The sequence below is a fragment of the Ciconia boyciana genome, chromosome 5, assembly GCF_034638445.1.
Source record: "Ciconia boyciana chromosome 5, ASM3463844v1, whole genome shotgun sequence".
NCBI lineage: Eukaryota > Metazoa > Chordata > Aves > Ciconiiformes > Ciconiidae > Ciconia > Ciconia boyciana.
The window spans coordinates 37,324,921-37,345,651 of record NC_132938.1 but is presented as its reverse complement, the minus strand read 5'-3'; the positions used below and the strand labels follow the sequence as shown (position 1 = coordinate 37,345,651).

The 20,731-nt window shown below is 44.0% G+C and overlaps 1 protein-coding gene and 1 long non-coding RNA gene across 5 annotated transcripts in view; one reads left to right on the top strand and one right to left on the bottom strand.

Moving 5' to 3' along the window:
* Window positions 1-20,731, top strand: part of STOX2 (storkhead box 2) — a 150,904-nt gene that overhangs the window by 57,472 nt on the left and 72,701 nt on the right. The window contains exon 1 of one of the 4 annotated variants that reach the window (XM_072863440.1): window positions 16,078-17,384. The exons of 1 other annotated variant lie outside the window; for it this stretch is intronic. In XM_072863440.1, the coding sequence (XP_072719541.1) occupies window positions 17,219-17,384 (166 nt within the window). In that variant the 5' untranslated portion in view covers window positions 16,078-17,218. Of the gene's footprint in view, window positions 1-16,077; window positions 17,385-20,731 lie in introns of those variants that run through there. 2 more of the 4 variants (XM_072863443.1, XM_072863449.1) reach the window with 2 other exon arrangements.
* Window positions 3,428-16,066, bottom strand: LOC140652550 (uncharacterized). The gene is made up of 5 exons (XR_012042848.1): window positions 15,637-16,066; window positions 9,345-9,482; window positions 5,207-5,372; window positions 4,815-4,936; window positions 3,428-3,561 (listed from the first exon to the last, which is right to left on the bottom strand). It is a non-coding gene; the product is annotated as an uncharacterized lncRNA (long non-coding RNA).

Genomic DNA, 20,731 nt, shown 5'->3' with positions numbered 1-20,731 from the left:
AGGGGACATTGTACAGATAGTTTAGCATTAAAGATAACGACTGGGATCATTTGCATCTGTGTGTCTCAAGCTGCCCTGTCCTTCTATCATCTGTGCTTGTCAGTTTGGGGAAGGCTGACATATAGCCCACAGACGATACATGCATGAGGAACATCTTTGTGATCTCTTGTTAGGATGCAGGGTTGGCACTAGGAGATGTGAGTGCTGTTCCTAACTCTGCTCCATGCGTGGTGCTGGGTGAGCTCCCTGGGATGCTCTGGAGAGCAAGCGGTGCACTGGAGGGTTCCCCTTTTAGAACTCTCAGCTGGAGCCTGCCGGGAACTCATTTTCTCCTTGTTTTTTTTCCCGGGATGCTGAAGCCCAGTGAGAGCCAAGAGGCCACATTTGCAGTTGTGGGACTTTGGACTTTTGTGAAAAATAAATTTGAAAACATCATCCTCTTCACTATGAAAAATGAGGCAAGTGAAATCACTGGACAGCTTTTAAAATTGTGTAAGATTGTGTGCCTCTGTCTAACTAGCTGTCATATCTCCCAGAGCGCTGGGAGACTATTTCAGTTACTTGTATTCCAAGCTACAGAAGTGCTGTAAGTAATATGCTATAATTAATAGACCACACTGTCGTGTGGGATTAATAAACCCCTCTGATTTGACAACCCAAGTACTTGGAAATTTTTTTTTCCTATTTTTCTTTTCATTTTAAAATGTGGATGTGAATAGGAAAAAGATGGCTAGTGGTTTCACATATCTAGAAAGAAGGGGGTTTTTTCCTGGTCTGGATTGAAGTTTTCATTGTGTTTGCATTAATGTATGAAATTTTAGTGTTCTTTCTTCATAGTAGAGTGAATAAAATGCCACAAAAAAAAAAAAGTTGTTTCCTCTGTAGACTTTATGTTCCTGTACAGATGTCAGTATTGCGCATATTTATGCCTGTTATTTTTTATTGAAATAAGAGTTTCTTCTACTTAAACTTCATGCTCCCACAGAATTTTTTTCCCTTTTTTTTTTTTTTTTAAGAAACAGTGCAAACAAATTCCATTAGAAAACTAAGAGCAATGTTGTGGGAGATGAAAAGTACGTTTTGACTTTGTTTTTTCTTCCCTACATGTAGAAATGGAAAATGTAGGATTGTATTAGTACGCCTAGACCATCTCAGACTATTATACGCCGGAGGGAGGGAGTCGAACGCTACAGTTAAGCAGATGGTGTTCATGAGTCTGTCTGTGTAACACTTCCTACACCGCGGAGTGGGTGGAGGGACGGGGGTAGGCTTCTTTACGCTGGCACAAAGGCTCAGATGCTGCACCAGGTGTGGATGGGTCAGGTGTCAGCGTTCCTGCTTGGAGCCCCGCTTTCCCGCACCATACCTGCTTCCTTCTTTCTGGACTGCTGCTGTGGGGTCTGCCGTACCCACGGTCCCACTGAAGTCCTCGGGACTGCAGGGGTAGTTGTTGCAAGAGGAGCTGTTTGGAGCTCAGTAGTTTATTCAGAGAGGCTCCCGTGTCCATCCCCATGGTGATATACCTGCGAATGTGAGGAGGGTCTGATCCGTAACCAGCTGATCCATGCAGCCATCCTGCGGGGATCTTTTCAGCACATAGTCGTCTGTGAGGGCACTGATAAGCATGTCCTGCATCACATTTACATCCTGGTAATTCAAAGAATCTACCGAAAAATGTCTTGCTCTACTTTCAGGACTCTTGCCAGTATGTAAAATTACACTGACTACTTTTAATCCTTTACTCACTTTAGCTGCAGTACAAGAACACAGTGAAACTTTTGCTAGTGGGAAAATAATGTGAAAGCTCTTTGTCTGGAAAACACGGGCTAGGAGGTGGTTGCCGATGGGCTGGTTGTCAACCGTAGCTGACGGCAGTAGCATTACTGTAACTGCAGACAGAAAATACTTTCTGGTGATTTTGAGGGGGTTAGATGGTCACACAGTGACCTTTCTTTCCTGATTTTCAGCAGCTAATTTGTCAGCTGAAATATTTTAATTCTTTTCCCAACACTGTATTTATACATAATTGGATTTTATGTGCTTAGAACGGCTGCATTATTTTTCTATGCCCAGAAGATAATGAGAACAATTAAAGAGAAGATAATGAGAACAGTCCTAAAGAGGGGGTGAGATGATCTAAGAAGAATCTGTATTTTCAAGAATGGCTCACATGACAGGGCTCGCTGACACACAAACAGTGCTTTTTGCTTCCCAACCGTGTGACGGTGGTTTCATCGTGCATCATGCAGGGTTAGCACGGGGGTTGCATCAACAGGGGGTAGCGAACAGGCAGAGGCAGCAGTTCCTGGATAGCGTAAAGGGCATAGCCAGCAATTACAGCTTCGCTTCCCTGCCCTGGAGGACCTGAGCTACTTCTGTCCTGTCTGCAAGCCAGTGAGCAGGGCAGCTGTACCTCTGTGATCCCCTTTTAACCCTTTCTTCAGCTGCAGTGTTAGACATACCAGTCACTTAACTCCCTGGCCCTGGGAAGGGTCAGCTGTGACTTCTGTCATTGCAGGAGAACACGTGGTAATTTGAGGGTATGTACTTGATGTTGTGTGTAGGTAGCGGTATGTACTGTGTATATAATATATACATAATATAGCTGCCGCTAACATAAGGAAAGTTTCTTTTTTGCAAATTTGTGAGTAAATAAACAAGTTCAGCCCACATAAGTCATCAGACCGAGAGTGATAACTCATTGGCCATCTGCTTCTCTCTGCGACATTGTTTTCCTTGCCTGCTTTTCAGATACAAAAATGTATCGCGGAGAGCTTCAGCTCACCGTCTTCAGATAATTCAGTTGTCACAGTCATCCTTGGGAATGATGGGTGATTATGTTTTGTTTCTGACCATGAAAATCATGATATCCAAGAAAAAGTTGACTTCCAAAAAAGTCAAGCAAACCATGAACTCGTACATGAATTATGAACATGATTTCTCCAGTTTGTCAGAATAACTATTTTGTTTGGAGTTATTTATTTTTAATCTAAAACCAGTAATTACCCTTTTTGGTAAATATGGAACCCTAGCTTGTGCAGGAATAGGTTCAAACATGGGTAAGCATAAATAAGTTTCTTTAGGAGCATTCAGGACCCGATAACTTGCCTCCATCACTTGGGAGATGTTCCTGCTTGTAGTACCTGTAGTAATTTGTATTCATGTTGCTGGATACATCTCCATAACTGACTCTAAAGCTACACATCCTGTTTTGGAAAGGACTTGTGCAGTTCTTTCCATTAAAGGCGTGTAGTGTCACCTTTTTTTTTATTTGAGAGGGCAAAGATAGTCCGAACATTTTCTGAATTTGTTCTTGCTTTTTGACCACTGAATTTTCTCACAGTTGGTAAGCTCAGGTCTCTTTTCTAAAACATTATTTTATGAGCTAGAATGTTTAAATTTCTTACCTAATTGTTTCAGGGGTGGCGGAATATTTTTATTAGAAGATGGATATGGTGAAATTTGTGTTTCTAGCCATGTCTTCTCTCAGTCTGTTTGTTCTGAAATCACCAGGCTTTGCATTGATTTTCAAGGCGTAGCAATCAGGGAGAATGCAGTTTTCTGAAGTGGTACAGACAAATAGGAATCTGTTCAGACACCCTCCGAATCAAGATCTTACCACTTTCAAAGTGGCCTGCTCAACATCTCAACTTGCTAAAAGAGTCATCTGCATTATTGTAGTTGTGTGCTCAGAGATCAGTGTTCTGGTTTGTTTTGTTTTTTTTTTTTATTTAAATAGGGAAAAAAGTAGAATGTGTTGGAAACTTCTCTAACTGGTTACACCAAAACAAGAAGTAGAACTAAATATTCAAATGAGCTGTTGATAGCATACAGTTATGAAAAAAACCTCATACTTTTATAATGTTAGTGGTATATGTCTCACTAAAATTGACAAGAAGTCTTACTCATCAGAAATATCTGATTTTTAAAAAATATATTAATATTGAATCATCAACATTCTTGTGCAACTAATGGGTGGTTGGTTACTTCAGTTGAGGACAGAGAGTACTAGTAGTTTTGTTTCATACTGAATTATTTTTTTTTCTCTTGGACAAACCAGGCTGACTGACTGTAGTTGATACTGCAAGCAGCGTGAGTCAAGGCAAGCCTGAACTGTGTCTGTGAATCATTGCTTTTTATTTGAGAGGGCAAAGATACTCCAAACGTTTTCTGAATTTGTTCTTGTGTTTTGACCACTGAATTTTCTCACAGTTGGTAAGCTCAGGTCTCTTTTCTAAAACATTATTTTATGAGCTAGAAGGTTTGAATTTCCTAAGAAATTAGGAAATTTCTTTCCTAGGAAATTCTGTGGACCTGATCTCCTCTAACAATAAACTACCTACCTACCAAGGTTCCTCTAGGGACACTTTTTTTAGCTGCACACTTTGCTGAAGCCTCGGTGCAGGTTACAACTACGTGCAGTTTGTTCTTGCTTGTTTTATAGGGGTCAGGAGTCCAAGAGACAAGCAGAGATCACTATGTATCTTGCATTGATTCCTGCCATGAAGAGTGAGGACTGAATATGAGGACCTTTTTTGCCTGCCAGGGCTATGTCCAGCAGTGCCTGTTCTCCATCGTACTTCAAAGGCTGTACCGCTTCACTGGCCTAAAGCAGGGGGTGAGGGCAGGGCCTCTGTTTCAGAAGACCCCTGTCTTCTTTCAAACTGTGGAGAGCCAATACTACCTGTGCGACTGAATTATCGAGGCATGTTCTTCTGTGTGCTAGTTTGGCATGGTATAAAAGATGTCTGTGGTCTGTAATCATAGTTTCTGTGCTTGTTTAATCATCGAGGAACAATAATTCTTCTGCTTACCCTCCTTTGCCTTTCATCCTCCTCCATCCCACCTTGCCAAAAGCATGTGATGTTCCTGAGCTTGCTGTAACTTTTCAGTCCTTATCTGTAGCTGGAACATTTCTGTGAACAGGCTTTCCCTCCTGTGAAGACACCCAAATAATATACTTATGTCTAGAAGCAGAGGACAGCAGCTTGTCAAACATGCATGTAGTCACAGCAATGGCAGTTTCTGTGGGCTGGGCTACACTAATTTGCAAGTAACCCAACATTAAACAGCTTGAATAACTTCAAACTGCAGTAGCCTGGTTCTTCAGGATCACCAGTGATTTAACCACGCATTTGCTGTTGGCTGGAGCGCTTGCTTCCATTAACCACTTCCTCTAATGAAAGGGGTTTTTAACTCTTGGTACCTTTCATGAGACTTAAGTCCAAAGGTTCCTCAGACTGCGGATGTCACTGTGGCAACTGGTTATGTTCCTCCTCAGCTACACAATCTGTAAATCTGGACAGGGATGTTTCTATGGATGTCTGGTGGAGCATCTAGCCAGAAGCTAGTATGGACTGGGCTCGTGAGACCTTACGAGACAAGCAAACCAAACACAAGTTCTTCAAAATGAATGTAAAACTCATTGAGTTTCATTCAGTTTTCATTGAGTTTAAGATACCCAAATGAGGAAGGAGAGGCACTGAGTGTTCAGGGTGGGGCAAGGGCCAGAAATAAAACTCCTACCACCCTGTTTACCTCCAGGGCAACGCAAGTGGACAGGAAAACTTGACCACCTACCAACAATTTTGAACCACAAAGCTCATCGCTTCCAGCTGGGGCCTATGTCAGTGGCAGGGCACAGTTATGTTTGCCTGCTCCCGTACCTGCAAGCAACTCGCTCGTAGTTTAAGCTGATAGTACTTCTTGGCAAAGCCGGTATGCTAAACTGATTCCCCCCCTGCCCCTTCCCCCCCGCCTTGAAAATCCCATCCTCCTATGTAATTACCTGTATTTGTTGAGAAAAATTGCAGTGGAGAAAAGGCTTGTTAGTTTATGGGATAAGAGGGGATAAAACAGGTCTCTCAATCCTCATTCCTTTTGTGTGCACTGGAAGGCTCTCGGCAGAAAGATAGCTGGATTTCCAGTGCAGCAGGGAACCACACTGGCTTCTATTGAAATAATTGGGCAGATGCTGCAGAAGATTATGCAATAAAACCTATATGTTACTTTTAAGTGGCTGCGTTTTTGATAATTGCTGTAAGACCATTTATTAGGTAAATAATTAGTCTTTCCAGATAAGAAGTAGGATACAATATACATTGGAGATATTTATGAGAGCTAAAACGTGACACATGCATATATTGGCAGCTGTTTACGGCACTAATTTGTGTGTTTCATTTCATTCCTGAATTTTATTTCAAAAGCTTCAGACAATGCAGGATTGAGAATATGGTGGCTGAAAGCAAAGCAACTGAGAAATGTATTTGAAAAGCCTGCATATGATATCCATTCCTTTTATAAGGAATATTTCCTTTATGACCTCCTCCTGCTTTGTATTTAACATTTCAAAGAACTTTGGGGGACTGTCTGTAGGCTGTGTCTTCATGAAGCCAGTAGCCAAGGATTTAAAGTATTGTCATTGCTGTCCTGAAGCTGAAAACCGCAGGCGGTTTTAATCTTGGGGTGAGGGGGGGGAGTGTTTAAACCCAACCTTTTGTGTTCAGATTAGGAGTGCAGGAGGATAGACTTAAAGGGTGTTAGTGAGAGTTTTTTCATTGGCAGCTCAGTGATAGCATCAGGATTTGGAAATGCTTTTTTCCAATTCTTTGTTATTTCAGTAATTACTATGTGGTGGGTAGAAATCCATAGGGTTTGTGTGTTTTTTCTAAGTACCACAGCAATGACACGAGGATGTGGGCAATAAAAAGAAGTACTTGTTTTTATAACTTTTTACTCCTTGGACAACTGAGGGCACTTAAATGCCTTCTCAGATAGTCTATCATTGTTTCAGTCCTGGATGTCTGTGTTTATTTTGTCTTGGTTCCATCAGCTGGGATAATAGTAAAATCCATCTTTGGAGAGGAAGGAAGAAAAAACCGATTTGACACTGGCATCATGCTCTGACAAATCTGAAATCTGCCAGTCGTGAAGGCAGATTGCCTGAACGCCTTACACTGTCTGGGAGATGGAAAGGTTACCAAACATCCCCCCCATCAAGAAAAAGATCGAAGGCAAGTCACTGAGCACTTGCATATAGAGTTTCTTTTACTTTCTGTTAGAACCTAAGAAATATTTGTCCTGAGTATTTGTTGATTCCCAGAATATGTGGGGGTAAAGAGCACTTGAAATTTTTAGGTATGGAAACATGGTGAGAGCATGCTGAGATGAGCACCATAACTGGTAAGATTTACCACAGTTGCCTTGTGAAGGTATTGAGTTCAGCTCAATAGTGATCAGTTTTAATGAAGACTAAAGACTTCCTAGCTCTTCATTTTGTACATGATTCTTTCAAATAGGATTCTAATGCTAGGAAATTTCACTTTCATGTAAATTGTCTCACTTAAGATGTTTGCTTCTTTTGAAAAAGATCTTTTTAGATTTCCAGAAGTATTAAGTATAAGTGGTTCTCTGTGCCTCACAAAAATTCATTATAATATGAAAAGCATTTTGAAAGAAACCTTACCCTATGCCAGTGCCATTTACATGCTTTAAAGGATGTAAGTACGATTTTGTGGTGGGAGTGAGGAGTATGCTTTTCAGAACTAGAGAGGAGATTTTTTTCTTCATTTTTCTAATTTGATTTTAGTTTACTTAATTTCACTACTTCAATTTGGCTATTGCAATGATATTCTTTGTAATAAGGGATGTTCTTCTTCATAACATCTACATGTTTCACTTGTTCTGAGCCTTGACTGTGGTAGGAAAGTTGTAGGCTGAAAAATTCACACCAGAGACTGCTCTTATATCCAGCATGACACTCAAGTGCTACGTTAGAAGCATTTCACTAAGGTGAAGCTTGGGGTGCTGCTCCCTTCTGCTTAGCTCCACAGAGAAGTTAAAGATCTTGCACTGGCCTTCAGAAAATCTGGGAGGTAACAGTGCTCTGCTGGATTTATGTCTCTTTTTGTATTTAAAAACAAATTAATTAATAACAAAGCAACCGACAGCCACCCATAATATAGAAGGATATACAGAAAAAAGTAGTAGAACTCCCTGTGGTTGGTACCTTTACTTTAACAGATTGCACTGTTATGTAGGGCATCACTTAGTAAGACAAAAATTATTTTGTTGGACCAGTCCCCGGCTGAAGAATTTAACTTTCTTACAAGGTGATGGGAGAAGTTTGAGACCCAGTGCTATAAAATGTTTTTTTCTTGTTCCTCTACTAGAATACAAAAATCTCTGCACTCAGGAGAAATGCTCAGAACAGCTTCTACAGAGAGGCAAGTGCAAGTGGTGCCTGCATAAACCTTCATCTGAACAGGGCAATGGGAAATTGTCTCTGGGTGCACACAGGTGGGTAACGTCAGAGCTTCAAAAGCCAAGCGGAGGGTGGCAACAAGCTGTGGTGACCAGGAATAGGCAGGGTAGCTGTCCCAGGAGCGGAGTCTTCCTTCTGATGGGCACTACTGTGGCATCGGAAGAGAACAGAGTAGCTCCAGGGTCCCACTGAAAACCAATGACTAAAGAGTACCTGGGAACAAACTGACTCTGCAACACTGCGGTCGGGCCCAGAGAACATGCAGGCTGATAGTCTTGCATTGATTTTCCAGAAGCCTTTGGGTCAGGCATGTGTTGAGTCACCTAATTTCTGCCTGTGTTTGACTTCTCTCTGGAGCTTTTTCCTGCCCAAATGCTAGTATATGCCAATGAGACAGCCTCTGAATCTAAGACTATAATAAAATATCCAAGAAGTAATTGAATTACTTTTCTGTGAGGTGATGAATCAGTGCTTTTTCACTCTTGGGTTTGTCTCTTGCTTGCATTCTTTTCAAACTGATGGGTGGGAACCATACATTTTCAGTGCTAAACCACTATTTTGAAAGCCTATTTAATATAGGCAGAGGTTCATGCGCATATGGAAGTAAATTCATGACAAGAGGTTGTTTACAAAGGGTGGAGTAGCCTATTTTCAGGCCTCCCAATTTTTCTAAGGTTTTTAAGATCTCTGCCTGTTATACATGCTATATATATACATCTATAAAATATACTCACTATATTGTACAGCTGTATAAGCAAGAATTTTGAGAGGGAGCTTAGTACTGGGTTGTTCAGCAAATGGTCTGTGGAGTTATAGCAGCTGCTGGGATTTAGTTCCCTTGGTATGCTGCTTCGGTTTTTAGGACTGCCCATCAAATATGTTCATTGTCCCATTTGCAGGCATGCCTGCGGTGCTTTGTTCAGTTTTGTGTATGGCGAGTAATTCTTCTAGACAAGAATTTAGCATTTAAAACTAATATACTGATAAATAACAGCCATGCAACATGCAAAACAGTGCCCACTTGATATAGCCAATAGCTTTATTTTCTTTCTCAATGGATTTTTCCTTTAAAGGTACGTACCTGACATGCAGAACCTGCTCATTGTTTGTGTTGCTGTAGCACCCAGGAGCTTCACCAGAGCCCAAGGCCTGCTCGTGCTAGGTGCCGTCTTTTTAATCTTATGAGGTGTTAGATGAGCATAAAGCAGAAACACAGGCTCTGTGGAGGAACGGGAAGAGGCGCAGAGATGTGTGAATTAGTCTTTAAAAACATAATCTGTAATGGCTTTTACTGCTGGTAGGCTTTATATTGGATACTTACTTCTTGCTCTCTGTTTTTTCAACTCCCAAAGCAGGAGGATAGGCTGTCTTTCTAACTTACAGTACAGCTGGCCCCCATATATCAGTATGTTACTTAAATACCAGGGTACTAATGATATGTGACACCAGTGGAAAACAAGAAAGTTGAGGCCAACATTTTTGGCACATCTTTTACTACTATATCCTTTGGAAGAGCAGCCAGTGAATGAATTGAGTTGCTGTAACTCCACTTCTCCAAGTTTTTGAATGCTATTATATGCGAGAGGTTTAACAAATGCTTGACTGTGTGAAAATCTGTGCAGGAATCATGGCTTGCCTCCCTCTCCAGTTAGTTTTGTACACCGAGGAGTTACAAGCCCAGCTTCCATCCATTTCAACTAACCTGCTTGGAGTCAGTGATAATAGGAGAGGAAAAGCATGCGTCAAAGCAAAGGCTGTATCCTACAGCCTGTGTTCCTTTCGGTACACTGGTACGTTTCTAGGTAGCCTTGGGTACCCAGATTTAAAACCCTTCTGCATCAATTGTCTTCTGTGCAGAGGAAGCACAAATTCAATCAGAAGGTCGGGCATGAAAAAAGACAGGGGAGCCTTTCTTCTCATAACGGAGGCAGGTTTTTCTTAAAAGTCATGCAAGTTAAAATAAATACCACAGCGCATAAGCCAGCACACAGAAAAATGAATTGGTGAGCTACAGCATGTGTGCAGCAGCAGTGCTGCATTCCTGTCATCACACATTCCCAAAGCATAACAGTGAGAGAAATATGATCCGAAACTGGTTTAAGAGGTGCTGTAATTAAGCCAGGATTACTACCATAGTATAACACAACCTGATAGCGTTCTGGAGTTAGACTGAAGACTTGCTTGTGATAAGCTTGGAAACATTTTCCTTTTTTTATATTTGGAAGTTTTTTCACTTGTACCTTTGACCTTGGGATTTTTTCTTTCTCTTTTTGGTGGAGTTTCTCAAATGTTCTCTCCAAGGAAAGAGGATTGTCTGAGCAAGCCCAACTTGTTCCTCACCAATAAATCCATTAAGAGACACCCTTATTATTTTGTGAGCTGGACCACAAGCATAGATTACAAGTACTTGGCTTCTCTTGCATATTTGAGTAACAACAAGTGCTAGTAAGAGGTGACAAACTAATAGTGTTAGTGTCAGAAGTCTAAGGGCTGCTATGGAAGAGGATGTGCTGCATCATGAGTTTTCTGGTTTGTTCTTGCCAGTAGATCTGATTACAAAGACCTGGAAGGGAAAACTAGTACTTCCTGCAGCCAAGGTCAGTTGCAGCCTGTTGCCAGACCTCCTTAACCAGTAAGGGATTGCACAAAAACTTCTTTTTTAGAGTCTGAGTTCTGCACATTTGTTAATACAGAGACACAAGAATCCAGGCATGAAAATGGTGAGTTTATGCAGTGGACAATTTTCCCCCTTCATGGAGTTATTAATGTTAGAAATGCAGGTAATGTATTTTCTCAGGAAGGCTATTATGCAGAGCTGTAGATCTCAAAACCATGTATTGCCAAGGCCTGTGATGTTATAGCTGAGTTTGGTGTATTTCCCCAGTTCCTAACTACATTTTTCCCACCTCTTCTCGCACTCAACTTTCCTCCCCCCTCCTCTGCTTTACTGCTTTTCAACTGCTTGTACTACAGGCTTTTTTTCCCTCTTTATTTTCTATTTATTCCTTTCTGCTCTCCCTCTCCCACTTTCATAGGCCCTGCATTTCCTTCCCAGCATCTTGCAGCATCCTATCTCCACCTTTTAAAAAGTTACAGAATTTGATGGTTTTGTATTCATAGGCCACAAAATGACCCTCTGCTCCCTGTTTTACCTGGCTGCCGGTGACTGTGGCCTTCGTTAGGGCAAAGTCTGCCGTGTCGCAGTAATACCAATGCTATTCATAGTCTGTTTCTGAGGCTGGGGACCAGGAAAGGACCCTTATTATAGACCTGCAGAGAGTGAAGCCACAAGGATTTGTGCCGAGCACTTGGCATCTTGACAGTGTTGGTTCTTCTGGTGGTGTTGGGTCCTTGTCAGACCCCAGCTCAGCTGACAGTAATAAAGCGAAGCCCTTTTAATTTCCTCCCTGCGAGGCAGCCAGTTGCCTATGTGCAACAGGCAAGGTAACGGCAGGGTAAGGGAGAACCCAGGCTTTGAATGCATAGTTTGAGAGACGATGATTTTAGAGGTGTAGCTTGCCTTAGTGAAGAGGGGGATTGCTTTCCTCCTTGCGTGTCCTATTATTTTACCGTTTTTATTTTAGTCTTTGCCTTGCATGCTTCTTTCATTTGAAAACCTCATGCAGTCAGTCCCCAAGCTAGTCAAGCTGAGGCGGTAACACCAGCCCACCCTGCTACTGAAGGCTGCTGCTCTCCCTTATGGAAACTTGTTTGTCATAGGGAGGAAAAAAGAAGTAGCCCCAACTGAAAATTGAAATACCACATTACATGAGAGCAATTACCATGTATGCACTCGTGCGCAAGCACGCATGCACACACACATGCAGAGAAATATATATATGTACACACAGATCACCATATTGTATCTTGCTATGTAATTATTATTTTTCAACTGAGGAAAAATAAGCCTATGAAATGGAACCTGGGACCTTGGATTTTTAACAGTGTATTTGTCACCGATTTCCTATGCTCTTCTGGGCCAGTTATGTCCTTTTCTTTTTGCCATTTTCCATCAATAAAATGGGAACGGACCTGCTTAGCAACAACTAAGTGAGTATTTATGAAGATCAAATGCAATAGATATCCTTAGTAATATTTGTTTTTTTGCTGTTTAAAAGATAACACAGAAGGTTTTCAGAAGCTAACATTTTGAATTGCTTCTCCAAAAGCCTTCAGGCTCCCTATGAACTTGGACTGAAGTAGGGTTGTGATTAAAAGCTTGAACACATAAGAATCCTTTGCAACGTCTTAAATGTACCTAAGCCTCTTTTTCTAAATTCGTAATGTTAAATCAGTGCCTTTGAAATGTCTACGATTATGTTGCCAAATCCTGGTAAGGAACTGTTAGGCCAAGAAGGAGGCAGGATGGCCTCTTTTGGTTTAGTTCAGATTTTTTTTCCCAAGTTCTGTACAGTCTCTTCATCCAAGCCTCACCTCTCCCTCTAGTAATTCAAGAAAGAGATGGTACCTGTTGGACCTTAAATACCGAATGATAAAACCAAATGCTTATCCGATTCTGAACAAAAAGCTTCTGAATCAATGCTTTCGCTTAGTTAAAAAAACAGCTGGAGGTGAGGTGAATTAAAAAAAAAAAAAGGCAAAAAGCTTTGAAACCATCTCCTTGTCCTCTTCATCATTGATAGTAAGTGATCGGATTCCCATCAGTTCAATTCCTGCTTGGAAAAAGTATTCTCCCTTATTCTTAGCAAGCTCCATCAGACTACTTCCACACTTTTTAGAATCAGGCAAAACTTTACCAGTGTGTCACAGGTAGGTGGAAGTATTTGTGAATTAAAACAGAATTTCCCAGTGGTTTTAGCCACAGAAAATTGGTCCTCCCTGCCCCTGTTGGAACTGCCAGTTTAGACAGCATATTTTGATTTATGTCAAACCGTGCTTGTAAGGGTATTGTACTATTGTTCACCAAGCAGGACAGCCATTTGTAGCTGGGAACTCTTCTTTCCCTACCCTGCTCTAACATTGCCATATGAATCCAGACATTTATTTTCCTTTATTAAAAAAAAAAAGTAATTTAAAATGTCCAAGAATAAAATGTGGGTTGTTTTGTTTTTTTTTTTAAGCCTTCAATTTTAGCTTTCAGTTCATATGAAGAAAATTATTTTATTTGAGTTTGGCCACCGAAGCAAAAAATCAATTACACTCACAGTTATAGCTCTTTTTCCAAAGAAAACAGCCAAAACTTAAACCTGGTCTTTAATTATATTTTTGATTCATCCCAGTAACAACACTTGACTTCAAACAATGCAAGAGCAGGAGGAAACTTGCTCCAAATTCCTCTCTTCAAAGGGAAGAACTCTTTCAGATACCATGTCAGAAAACTTTCAGCTGAAACCAAAAAAGATAACTGCGAGAAGACTGAATAGAAGGAGTTTTAGCTGACCATGGGAATAACGTCTCATTACTGAGAGGAGGCCTCCAAAATTGCTTTTAAGCAAATCTCCCCACATTTGGGAAGGGAAAGTTGACTTTTCTAGATGGATTGCTTATTTCTTTTCCACACACCACACCCTCCATTTTAATATGAAAATAACCTTTCATAGTTGTAGGAGCAAATTATTATTCGCTTAAAATTATCACACAATGAAAATGCATCTTGTTACCTATGCTCAAAACTAGTGCTCAAAACTGTGCTCAAACTATGAACCAGTCTGATTCCTACAATTGTTAAGTAGAAGATACCATGTGTTAATTGTATGTACTGTATTGCTCTCATGACAATTCCTGCAAATGTACAATTAAATTGATTAAAACTACTTGAAAGACTTCTGTGCACTGTCACCAGTTCATTAGTGCACAGCAAATTGCTCAAAAAGAATTGGGATATGTGTGCTTTATCTGACAGTTGCAGAGCTATCCCCTGGTTTTTGATCTGATACCTGTTAGACTAGCTCTGAAACTAGACTCAAATATTTTTAGTTGGGAATAATTATGCAGAAAGCCAGCGTAAGGATCACTGTGGTCTTGTTTGTTTCCCCCCCCACCCCGCTTTGTTCTGTCTTTCTACTTCATGACCTCATTTTTCCTCCTCATTGCTTATTCCTATTTGTCTCATCTCAGATTATGCCTCTTGTTCTCATGTCTTTTTTAATGGAACAGATTGATATCTAGGGCTGTGTCTAGACTAGGAGAAAGGTTGAGTTTAGTTCAGACGTAGGTTAAAGTTAGCTGGCCAGCTATATTCAACCACTTCTTGACAGCTGGAAATGCACAGCCATTGTTCGTTCAACTTTCAGACAGTGGAATGAGAGTTTGCACTCCTGATTAGGATTTAATTTACTTTTACGTCTGGTAAAACGGGTAGGTTTTTTAGGTTTGACTTAGCTAGGTAGTGCTAACCAATCTATCCCAACCTCAGCCTTTGATGAGAAAAGTTGAACGATTCTAGAAGTTCTCTTTATGGTTTTTCTGGTCTGAGGGTGAAAACATTTTCTATTATAAGCTTTGCGTAGGTTGATGAGTAAATTGCTAGATGAGTAAGTTGCATGATGGAAAATATATATTCATTAGTGGAGCTCTAGGCCATTTTTTTTGCTCATCTTACTTTTTCCTGTTGCTACCGGTATACAAAGTATCAATGGAAACAAGTCCTTCCTGATGGCTTTTCAAACAGTTGGAAGGAGATGAGGCTGAATGAGAAAGGACCCTATACTATTTCATTTTCAACGTTCTTGCTGGGTTTCATTCACGTAATTTCTACTTGTGTGAAAGGGATGGCTGCAAATAAAACCCTGAAAGATTCTTCGGTGCGTGTTGTGCCCACAGCAGCAGAGCCGGCCGAGCTGAGATGGGTACTGAAGTGATTAACCCAGAGCTGCGCAGCAAGGCAGCAAAGGGATGATGTCTCAAGGTCTGTTGGCCTTGATGTTCAATTCATTCACCGACGGTCATACCTTTACTGGTTTACCACTACTGAAAATTTTCAATTACTGACAAAATTACAGTCCTCTGATTTCCCATGCTCTTAGAAATGTGACTCAACCCCCTGTAAGAAAGGTTAAATAATTATAAAAATGTAAATATAAGTAACTTATTGGCAACATTTTCAAATCCCTGCATTGCAGTTGCCTCCTCTGGTAACGCTGGCACCACTTGATGTCAGGCATGCTCAAAGCTGTCTCGCGGAGGAGGAACCAAGTCCCTTCGCGCAGTTTTGGTTAACCGGAGTTAACCAAAAACCCTGCCTGTTGCCCTGGTGGCCTGGCCCGGTTCAAGATGGCGCCGTGGGTGCAGATATGCGGCCCACTGGGGTGAGAGGGTGGGCGACCTCCTTCCCGCCGGCAAGGCGCGTAGGCCGGCTGTCCTGGACATCCTTGCGGGGCACAATGTTTTTTTACCGTGGTGGTGTGACTGACCGGGCCCTCCTGGGGACAGACGGGAGGCGGCGGCTCTTCAGGCGCCGAGGGGGAAAGAAGGCACCGCTGACGGAGGATGCGCGGGTGAACCCCACTGGCTCCACGCAGGGGTGCCCCGGGGATACAGATCTCTACCGGCCCGCTTCCCTCCGCTGTATCCGTTGGCCCCGAGGTTGGCCCGGGGCGGGAGCGCTGCCCAAAGGGGCCGGGAGACGAGGCCCGGCGGGCCTTGCCGCTACGGCGGCCCTGCCCTTCCCCTCCTTCCCGCCGCTCGGGGCGGTGCGCGCCGCTGCCCCCTCCCCGTCGGCTGCTGCGGGCGGCGCCCGGCGGTGCGGGGTGCCCGGCGCTGCGCACCGCGCTCGGCGCCCGCCTCCCCCCGGCCCGGCGCTCCCGCAAGAGCCACCGCCAGGAAGGAAGGAAGGAAGGGAAGGGAAGGGAAGGGAAGGGAAGGAGGCGGAGCGGGCGCGGGCGGGAGAGGGCCGGTCCCCCCGCGGCGCACCGGGCTTTGTACGCGGGTGCCTGCGAGCCGACCCGAGCCCCGGCCGGCGCCGCACGGGGGAGCGCGGAGCCTGGCGGGACCCGCAGGCCGCGCCGGGACTAGCATGAGCCCGGGCGGCGGCGCGGCGCCCGGCGCTCCAGCAGCAGCTGCTCGCGGCGCGGCGGGGCGGAGAGCGGAGGGCGGGCGGGCCGGGCAGGCGGGCGGTGCGGCCAGCGGCCCTCCCGGTGGTCTCGCCCCCCGCGCTGGCCGCCCCTAGCGCGGAGCCGGCAGCGGTCGAGCCCCGGGGACAGGCGGGTGAGGGTTGGGGTCGGCCATGGCGAGGCGCGACGCTGCCGGGGGCCGCCGGCGGCTGCCGGCCGCCCGGGCGCCGCGGGCCTGAGGGGGGGCGGCGGCGGCGGGGGGGGTCGCGGCTGCTTCCGCCGGTCCCGCGGCCGGGAGAGGCGCCTGCGGACCCTCCCTCCTCCTCCTCCTCCTCCTCCTCCTCCTCCTCCTTCTTCTTCTTCTCCTCCTCCTCCTCTCCCTCCTTCTCCTCCTCCCCCTCCCCCCCCCGCTGCTCCTCCCGCCGCGCCGGGAGCTGCCGCCTGCCTCCCCAGCGCCGGGCGCGCCGCGGTCGGGGTCGCAGCCGGCGGCCGCGGGGTTTTCCTCATTTGTTCGGGCCTTTTGTGTCGCGGCTCACAGTTGGCTAAGCACGGCCGGGCTGAATCGGGCCATTGTTCGGGACCCCCGAGCTCCCACGTTGCACATCTCTCGTCCCCATCCCCCCCGCCAGCCCCCCCGTTTTTTGCCTGAGAAGCCACATAACGTGCCTTTCCTCCACGCGAATCTGGGAGCTGTAAGCCGGACCGATTGCAAATGAAGTGTAATGCATTGTGGGACGTGTGTAAAATTGGATCATTCGAGGGGGGGGAAAAAAAAAAAAGGAAGGGACCTGCGGCTGGCGCCCTAGAAGAGGTAGCGGCGGGATGCGCGCAGGTTGCGCCCCGGCGGTACCCGCGCTAGGCTGATGCCAGGCAGCGCGCATCCGGCAAGCCGCAAGGCCTGACCCATGCTGCGGCGGGAGGATTAGGCTCGGGCATCCTCAGCATGAAGAAGACGCGGAGTACGACCTTGCGGCGGGCCTGGCCTAGCTCCGACTTCTCCGACCGGGCCTCAGACCGCATGAGGTCCCGCAGCGAGAAGGACTACCGGCTGCACAAACACTTCCCACCGGCTTTCATTTCCCAGGCATCACGGGGCTACATGACATCAGGTTTGTAACATAATTTGCGGGTGCGAGAGAGCCGTATTGCGAGGCTGGTGCGGGATGTGTGTGTGGCTCTGGGAAGGCTGTGTCGGTGGGTACGGAGGGGAGCCTGCGACCGGGGGCGCAAGTTGTTATGAATAATGCAAAAAAAAAAAAAATAGTATACATCCACCATTTTGTACCTCTGCAAGATTCACAGCAGGGCCCTCGCAATATGGTGTTTATTAGTCGAGTGAAATAAATGCATGAAAGAAACGGTCGTGTCTCTCTGTCGTGGAAGGGCAGATAAAAATGACTGGGTGCGCAGAGCATGGAGCCCTTTGCTCCTTTTGTGCGTAAAAACATGTGCTGTGTATTTACTGCTGCCCCACACGTTCCCCTTTTAATGCAGTTAACTCTAGTTAACTCATCGAGCTTTCATGTTTTTCTGTTTTCGAAAGAAAAAGGATCACCTGTGGTTGCAAATGCTCTCGCCTTGTTACAGGCTCTCCGGGTTTCAGCTGCATGTTTCTGCAATGGCAAAGCACGCTTTGGTGAAAATGACTGTAAACACATTTGCATTCATTATTTGAGGTGTAGCAGGAGACCAGACCTGTGTATGTGGGGGAATACAAGCATGTATTTATATTCATCTGTCGATTGCTTTCAAGGGGGGCCGTAGGGAAATAATGGACACTGCACCAACATGTTTGTGCATGGGAAAGAGAGAGCGCAAACAAAACAAAAAACAACACGGGGAAAGGCAGGCATCGGGGAGAGGCTTGGCCTCCGACGGAGTGCTGATACGATTTCGGAAAGCCTCAGTACTGTTAATGGAAGCTGCTCCATCCTGAAATGCATCTTAGTGGCCTTGGAATTCAGACATTTCATAAACACCCGAAAGAAGACTTGGCAAAATGCTGATGGGGAGGGGGCCGGGGGCAGAAAATCCTGGAAACCTCCTTTGTTGTTCTGCTGCCTGCTTATTGTGATGATTGGACATAACATTTCATTACTATGATAGCAAATTCCAATTTATCATGAAGGCACGTTTTCCCTCTGAGGCTCAATTTAGGTTGAGTAGGCAGATTCCTTTAAAGGAGAAAAAGGGAGAGGGAGAAGATGAAGGTATTTATTATGCATTACTGAAAACGTTTCCAGCCCCGTGCCCCGTCGTCGTCGTCCCCCCCCATTTCTGCTGCAAGGGTTGAGCCAAAGATTGTGGTTGTCAGTTATACACTCACTTTTCCTATCTCTGGCCCTAATAAACGTATCTCTTCAGTCAGGATTGGTTTCTCATGTTTTAAAAATGTCTCGTGACTATTCTTTCTCTAACGCCCGAGCACAAAGGAAATAATATGCATTTTATTGAAAAATCTGCCTGGGTAAGACTATTGTGCTATTTTGGCAATAGCCGCTCTGATTTTTCCCTTTCCTGGGAAGCCACATATTGAGAGGAAATGACAAGGATAATTTATTCTTGAACAGCTGAAGAAGAGGAGAGTGGTGGTGGTGGTGGAGGGGTTGTTTTGTTTTGTTGGTGCTGCAGGACCTGAAAGCAGCTGGAAAGCCAAATCTGTCTGTACTGCAAAGATTTTCGTTGTTCTACTTGAATGTCCTGATATTCCCACTGTAAGATACGCTGTGTCAGTTCTGTTGAAGTCGGTACTTTAAGGCCTTTCTTGCAGTGTGGAAGCCCGTATTTAAAAGAGAAGGAGTTCATGTGAACGTTTTGTGCCAAGCGGTGTGGTTTTTTGCTTGTTTTTAATTCTTCAGGGAAGCAGTCTGGCTCTGTAAAAGCTTTATCTTGGCAAGATTGGTACAATCCAACCAGGCGCTCAAACACCAGCGATCTGCAGAATCAGATGTGTCACCCTGCATTTTTTGGCAGATACCTGTGTCATTGGCGGGGAGGCATAGAGTTTGTAATCTGCTATAAATGTTTTAAAGTAATCTCCAGACCCCCAGAATACCGTGTTTATGAATATACAGCGCATTAATTTCGACTGCAATAACTGAAGAAGAAGGACAAATGCCATGTTTAGTTTGAGTAATTTGATAAAGTTGTTGGAGAGAGGATACATTGAAAATTAAAATCACAAAATGTTTGGTGGTTTGTTTTTTTAAAAAATAAACAACAACTTAGTAGGCTTTTAGCTGGAAATGCAGTTGTTCTCTCTTGATGGATAGTTTCCACATTCATTTATTTTTAAAGGATCCTTGTCCACTGCCTCTCCAAATATTAGTTTTGGGAGGAATGTCTACTGTATTAAACACTTCTTACTATTTGAAGGAAACTCTCTTCCTCGCAGGAAATCTATAGGAAGTCCTCTGGCTTAAAAGTTGTGGGGATCAGGAATACAAATACATTCTTTGTCACCCAGAATGTTGCAGGGGAGAAAGTGTCCCGAAACACACGGGCTTTTCAGAGGGCTGCATTCTGTTTATCCAGCCATTTAACCTCATCACCATTAGCATTGTTATGGTTCTCTTTTAATTAAATGCGGCATTGTTTGGGATGGGGGTGGAGGGTGGGAAAGAAACCTTGGGGTTTTGCCTTGGTTACTCTGCTTAGGGAAATATGACAAAGCAGACAGTCAGACAGCCTTCAGTAAGATGCTAAAAGCTTGAAACATTAGTATTTGAGTATGCCTGAATGGGGCATGGAGAATCATATATATGTACATTTCATTCAGCACAGAGAAATATTGAGTAATGGTGTTGCAGTTAATGCCGTGGTGTTTTATTTGTGGAAAATACAGTCTCTCAGCAGAACCCTGTTTATAATGGAAGTGCGAACCTCATGCTAGAGTGGTGGAGCATACCCAATTTTAAGCAGCCTTTTCAGTAAAACTGAGTAAGGACCAGTTTGATATTTGCTTGATTAGAAGCAGCATTGGTGGCTGGCAGTCACATTTTCAACACTTTGGGAGCAAACAGCCCATAATCGTAGAAAATTGATGCAGATGCAATTCATCCGAAATTTAAAGATTGTTTGACAGATGATTGGAGATAGAAGTAAGGAGGAAAAAAAGCAGGGAATTTAGAAAATCACACATTTTTACTGCTGAATAATCTCTTGATACATGCTATTAAATCGGCGGTACTCCAGGGTTTCTTTAGACCTCCTAGCAACCACTAGGTTCAAAGGCCATGCAAGGAGTTCATTGTTCATGCGGAATATTAATTTCCCAGTGGAGGACTGACTTGGAGAAAAAACACTGAAAAAGAAAACTACAACAATGTAGAGCTTTGACCTTGCGTGAAGAGAGATGTTGAAAAGTTTCAATCCAAGAAAATTCATACACGTTGCTGAAAAAGGGGAAATATAATTGAAGTTTTTGATAGATTGCTGCTTAAATGAAGGGAAAATA